At 35.0% G+C, this 6,000-nt stretch overlaps 1 protein-coding gene across 1 annotated transcript; it reads left to right on the plus strand.

Annotated features, from left to right (window-relative positions):
- Window positions 1-1,425: 1,425 nt before the first annotated feature.
- On the plus strand, window positions 1,426-5,645 carry LOC107783298 (cathepsin B-like protease 3). The gene is made up of 11 exons (XM_016604271.2): window positions 1,426-1,726; window positions 2,538-2,591; window positions 2,682-2,762; window positions 2,878-3,034; window positions 3,140-3,144; window positions 3,244-3,318; window positions 3,400-3,525; window positions 3,660-3,878; window positions 4,729-4,842; window positions 4,931-4,966; window positions 5,261-5,645. Exons 1-11 carry the CDS (start codon window positions 1,658-1,660, stop codon window positions 5,393-5,395), a joined length of 1,071 nt encoding a protein of 356 aa, XP_016459757.2. The 5' UTR covers window positions 1,426-1,657; the 3' UTR covers window positions 5,396-5,645.
- Window positions 5,646-6,000: the final 355 nt, after the last annotated feature.

The raw sequence follows: 6,000 nt of genomic DNA on the forward strand, positions 1-6,000 counted from the left end.
TACCCACAATGAAATTGCATAGTAGAAGTTCACTACTAAAAATTCGGCCAAAACCGACCGCGAAAAACCGAACGAAGTCGGTCGGTTTTCCAAAATATTTTAATTTTTAATTTTTTTTACGAAACCGGCCGACTTTGGTCGTTTTTTTTTTTTTGCACAAAAATGTGGGAAACTATTTTAGAATCCCGCGAAATTTATTTTTTAAGAAATCGACCGAAATCGGTCGGTTTTTCATATAAAATAAATTAAAACTAATATTCAAAAAACCAACCGAAATCGGGCTGAGGAAGAAATGAGTCTAACTTAGATATGGTCTATTTAAGCTTATGTGGCATTATTGTTAGATTTGTTAATTAAATGTAATGCCATGTCATATTTTTTATTGGATATTTTATAGATTTTGAACTAGAATGACTTTTAAGTTACAAAGGTAAAGTTGAGTGACTTTTAAGTGATGAAAAATAGATAAGTGACTTTTATGAAATAAATGATAAGTTGGATGACATTCGGTGAATTTGTGGTTAGTAGCTCGTTATGATGGTGGCTGATAATAGTACTTAATGGTGATGGTTGATGATGGTTGTTGGTGATGGCGACTGTTAATTGTGGTTGATGATGATGCTAGATAATAGAGGCGACGACTAATAGTAGTGGCTAGTTATATATGATGGTGGCTGATGGTGATGATTGTCATGGTGACTAGTGGTGGTTGATAGTTGTGATTAGTGTTATATTGTAAATAATGGCTAATGACAGTGGTGGTTATGGTCGTGGCGGTGATTAAAGATGATGGTTGTAAGTAGTGAATGATGGTAGATAGCGATCAAAGTGGATAGAGTAGTTGTCAAATACCTTGTTCGACGAAATTCTTGAGTAGATAACATTTTAATAATATTAAAACCATATTATACATCTGAATATTTATTTAGTATCATTAAGTAATTGTTAATAGAAAAAATAAATGCACTTAATGATTAAGATTTAAGAAACAAACATAATCAATGACAAAAATTTGAATGATTAAGATTCATATTTTCATTAAATGCAAATAAATAAACTCATAAGTAATCTCAACTAATTGGATATTCATATCTTTTAACCTAGTTAAATATTCAAAAAATTTAAATAATTTTTTAAAAATTAAACGAGACCCTCTACATTACCTTTTCTATATCATATATTTTATTTTATAAAAAAACAAAATATCACCCATTCTTTCAATAAATATTGAACAGCAAGTGGGTAGTTTCATTTCAAAGGAATAATATAAAAAACGGACTCCAACTTGAAGGAATCTCTTTTCTAATTCGGCCAAACACATGATAAGAGATCTCAATCGTTAATCTATCTTGAAATTACAAAATTATTGTACTCTCTTACATCCAAATATCCAATAACAAAACCACACGTGGTTCTAAACATGTACACCTAAGTTTGGCAGAACTTGGGGAGGGCCAATATTGATCCAATTCTTTAATTCAAAATATCCTAAAGTGGATCAATAATAATCATCTCTCTAGTTGATAAAGTTATAAACTTTTATTATACGTCAAAAGAGATGGGCCAATAATTGATCTATCTTTTCCTGTATCTATATATTTCTGGGAGTTCCTGCATCTTCACACCACAATTGGAGAACTCCAGAGAAAAGCCAAATATGGCGATGAATCACATGTCCTTAGCCGCTCTCTTGCTTTTGATTGGTGCCTCTATCGTTGTTTTGCAGGTTCGATCCTTGATTCTTCATAATTTGTGTTTTTGGCTGGTTGGTGTGGTTTATATAGCTTTAGATGAATAGATGGATTGAGTGATTGTAGCAGATCAAAGCCCCATCTATTGTGTTTTTCTTGACTTGTTTTGCTTTCTTCCATTTTTTTAGCTTTTGGGTTAGCTTAATCTTGGTAATCATGATGATAAATTAGTTGATTAACTAATGTACTCCAAAAAGGGAAATCTTTTAAATGTTTCTTGAAGCTTCAGTTTATGTTGCCTGCAATACATGAGGAGGAGTTCTGCTTGAGTTTGTTTTTTTCTTTGGGGGGAGGGTAATAGTTTCGTTTTTGCAGATGTTGCCTGGAACCTATATGTAGTGGAAATATGTTGGGTTGACAGTGCGGAGGTTTTTTTTGGGGGTGGTGGTGGTGTGGATGGTGTAATACTACAAGAACTACAACAAACCTAATAAAATCCCGCATTTAATGTGTATATGGATGAAGCTCCAATAGATGGTAATCTACTCACCAAGCTTATGCATATTATTATAGAAGGAAAAATGAGTTCTTTAGCAGAAATCTCTAATTTGATTCAACTGCCCTTATCCTGCCTACGTCCCAAGTAAGAAGCAAAAATGTTCCATAGCTGAAATGTTCAATCCGATCCTCTCTTTTTCTGCACACTGTATAAGTTAATTGAGCGCTTGACAAAGGAACAATACTATTGAATGGTAGAAAGAGGGAACATAGATGTAGGTTTATCTTCAAATCCAAAATAAAATATGCGTAGGTAACAGTAATCATTTTTTTTTGAATGGCAAGCAGGTTGTTGCAGAACAACCAATATCCCAAGCTAAAGCGGAATCCGCAATCCTTCAGGTAAGACCTTCATGATAGAGAAGATAATACTGTCACATTGTACTCTGTTCTTACTAAAAGGCGAGAGACTTTTTTTGAATGGGCATACAGGACGCAATCATTAAACAGGTTAATGAAAATGAAAAAGCTGGATGGAAAGCTGCACTGAACCCTCGATTCTCAAATTTCACGGTGAGATTTCCATAAAGCTGTATATTTTGTTTGGACAAACTGCGTTGCACTTTCTTTTGTGCAATGATACATCCTTCACCGCTCTTTTCATGAATATGTTACCTTTCATTCACAGGTTTCCCAGTTTAAGCGCCTTCTTGGAGTTAAGCCCACAAGAAAGGGTGATTTAAAGGGCATTCCTATTTTAACTCATCCAAAACTTTTGGAGTTGCCACAAGAGTTTGACGCACGAGTGGCTTGGCCTAACTGTAGCACTATTGGGAGAATTCTTGGTTAGTTTATTATTTTTGTGCTTGATTTAGTGCTATTGTCCTATAGTGGGGTGCTAATGCTTTCCATCTTTTGATGTCATGCACCGGTACTATTTTGCGGCGCAGATCAGGTGAATTATCTTGGTTCTAGTATCACTCCTATGTATTTCTCCCTAAATTTGCAAATTTCTCTTCCAGGTACTCTAATAATCTGATCGTTTGTATTTCAGGGACACTGTGGTTCTTGTTGGGCTTTTGGTGCTGTTGAATCATTGTCCGATCGTTTCTGTATTCATTATGGCTTGGTAAATTCATTTCTTAATGTGAATACTTGCAAGGTTTATTCTAGTTATTGTCACTGATGATTCAAATTTGACGTGAGGCAGAATATCTCTCTGTCAGCAAATGATCTCTTAGCATGCTGTGGCTTTTTATGTGGGGATGGTTGTGATGGTGGATATCCGTTACAAGCTTGGAAGTACTTTGTCCGCAAGGGTGTGGTCACAGATGAGGTATATGGTTTTGTTCTTGACTTATTGGACTTCAGAAAGATTACAGCTTTCAGATACTTTGGATCCTTATACACCACTCAAAATGATATTGTGGATCCTTATTCTCAACTGACTAATAAAATTTATTCTGGCAGTGTGACCCTTACTTTGATAACGAGGGATGTTCCCACCCTGGATGTGAACCTGCATATCCCACCCCAAAGTGTCACAGGAAGTGCGTTAAACAGAATTTACTCTGGAGTAGGTCCAAGCATTTTGGCGTCAATGCATACATGATCAGCTCCGATCCACACAGTATCATGACAGAAGTGTACAAGAATGGACCAGTTGAGGTCTCTTTTACTGTTTACGAGGTAAGAATGATTGAGGAAGGAGAGTAAAGTTATGATACTGAATTTTGAGATACAATTCGTACTATATGATATTAGATATAAAGTTGGATGTTGCGTGTACCTTTAAAAGAGCAATGACAACTGAGCCTCGATCCCAAACACGAATCACAACGCAATTCAGTATCTACCCTATGATGTTGTTAGCTTGCGTAGGCTTCTTCCTGGCTAACTCTAATATACATTGAGAAACTTTAGTTAAATATTATTAGTACTGTATTCTAAATGTATTTTTGAGAATTCTTTAGAAAGCGTACATGAAGACATTATATACTGCCTGGCTGAAATGAATGAAATAACAAAATATAATTGAAATTACTCTCTTTCTTTGGTTAACTGTCAAATTATTGTCGATTAACTTTTATACAGAGATCAAAATAAGTTTTGGTCACCAAGTCTACCTTTCTAAATCCTAGTATTACCATCAACCATGTTTGTGGAATTATTATGCCAATTTGTGATCTGTAGTCGTTTAGTCTTCCAGAATAATTATGTCTATCACAATGAAGAAGTACCAGTTGGAAGTTCAATAGTATGTTAAAATGTACTACGAGTAATATCTAAGGTTCATTGTTTGAATGTACTAATATCCTAGTCTGGGATATTTGTGCACACATGTACTGTTTGTCAAGTGTGGTACATGCTTCAGTAGTAGGCTGCTTATGTTCTTTCATTTGCCTCGGCATGGTGATCTTTTCTGGTGAAATTAGGATTTGTTGACTTGAATTATTTTCTTTATTCTATCTGTTATTATCTCCTACTTTGATACATATGCCCTTCCTATACTGAATGACAAGCTTATTTTTGAGCACAGGATTTCGCTCACTACAAGTCTGGAGTTTACAAGCATGTAACTGGTGATATAATGGGAGGCCATGCTGTTAAACTCATCGGATGGGGAACCTCCGAGGATGGAGAGGACTATTGGGTTTGTTGATATCTTCGAATTGTGCCATTATATCTTCAAAACCATTTCGTCCTTTTTTAAATTTGATCATCTTTTTTCGGCTTTGCAGCTTCTTGCCAATCAGTGGAACAGAGGCTGGGGTGATGTATGTCTAGAACTAATCCTTTTCCTTTCCATAGCTTACTTGAACGAAAAAAAGTCGATTCTTCCTCGGGGAAAATTACTAAAATGTTTTAAAACCGTAGCTTTTCCCTATCAAAATCAGAGTTCACACACTTGACTCATAATGTTCAGTATATGTCTCTTGTACTTTATATATGCGCATTCTTGGGTTTGGTTTGGGTTTTGGGGGGAGGGGGTGAATGCTACTTCTTGAAGACGTGCTAATTGAGCAGAGCGTACATCCTTCTTCTGAAATGTATATTTGTGTTCATGGCAGGATGGTTACTTTAAGATCAGAAGAGGAACAAACGAATGTGAAATCGAAGATGAAGTGGTTGCAGGATTGCCTTCAGCCAGAAATCTGAACGTGGAACTTGATGTCTCTGATGCTTTCCTTGACGCCGCAATGTGAATGCTAATTCTTCAACTAAACACTAAATAGAATGCAAGTTTCTGAAGACTGGGGAACAATAACATATTAAGTTTATTATTCTTCCCCTCTTAAGTTGTCTGCAATTGTTCCACTATCTTATTATCAGTGGAAGTGCTTTCCTTATCTGTTATGTATATCTTCACAAGTACTTTGTCAATCTTGGCACTGTTGTAACATTAATATGAATTTTACTTAACATTATCAATGAACTGTATTATTGTGGTCGAAACTTCGGGTAATTTTAGTGAAAATTTAGAAGAAATTGGGTTGTCTACTGATCTTTGAAAGATAAATAGGAATAATTTTAGTTAGCTTTACCCTAATTTCTAAAGGTGGCTAAGTTAACTCATCATAATTTTGGTTAATTCATCATAATCATAGTTAGCATATCATTTCCTTCTCCCCTCCCTCCAATGTGTTTTATTTTGGAAGAAAGTGAATACGTAACTTATTGTCGAGGTCGTTTGGTAGAGTGTATTAGAGAAAATAATGCATGCATTAGTTTTGTGTATTAGTAATACCTTGTTTGATACATTTTTTCAAATTATGTATAACTAATACAGACATTAGTTATACACTCTATT

Source organism: Nicotiana tabacum, chromosome 17 (assembly GCF_000715075.1).
Source record: "Nicotiana tabacum cultivar K326 chromosome 17, ASM71507v2, whole genome shotgun sequence".
Taxonomy (NCBI): domain Eukaryota; kingdom Viridiplantae; phylum Streptophyta; class Magnoliopsida; order Solanales; family Solanaceae; genus Nicotiana; species Nicotiana tabacum.

What these genes read in the sequence shown, in the direction of transcription:
- LOC107783298 (XM_016604271.2), top strand. Translation starts at nt 1,658, where the DNA reads ATGGCGATGAATCACATGTCCTTAGCCGCTCTCTTGCTTTTGATTGGT. An exon ending in TCTCTTTTACTGTTTACGAG is followed by an intron (nt 3,879 to 4,728) that starts GTAAGAATGATT and finishes TTTTGAGCACAG; the next exon opens with GATTTCGCTCACTACAAGTC. An exon ending in GGAACAGAGGCTGGGGTGAT is followed by an intron (nt 4,967 to 5,260) that starts GTATGTCTAGAA and finishes TGTTCATGGCAG; the next exon opens with GATGGTTACTTTAAGATCAG.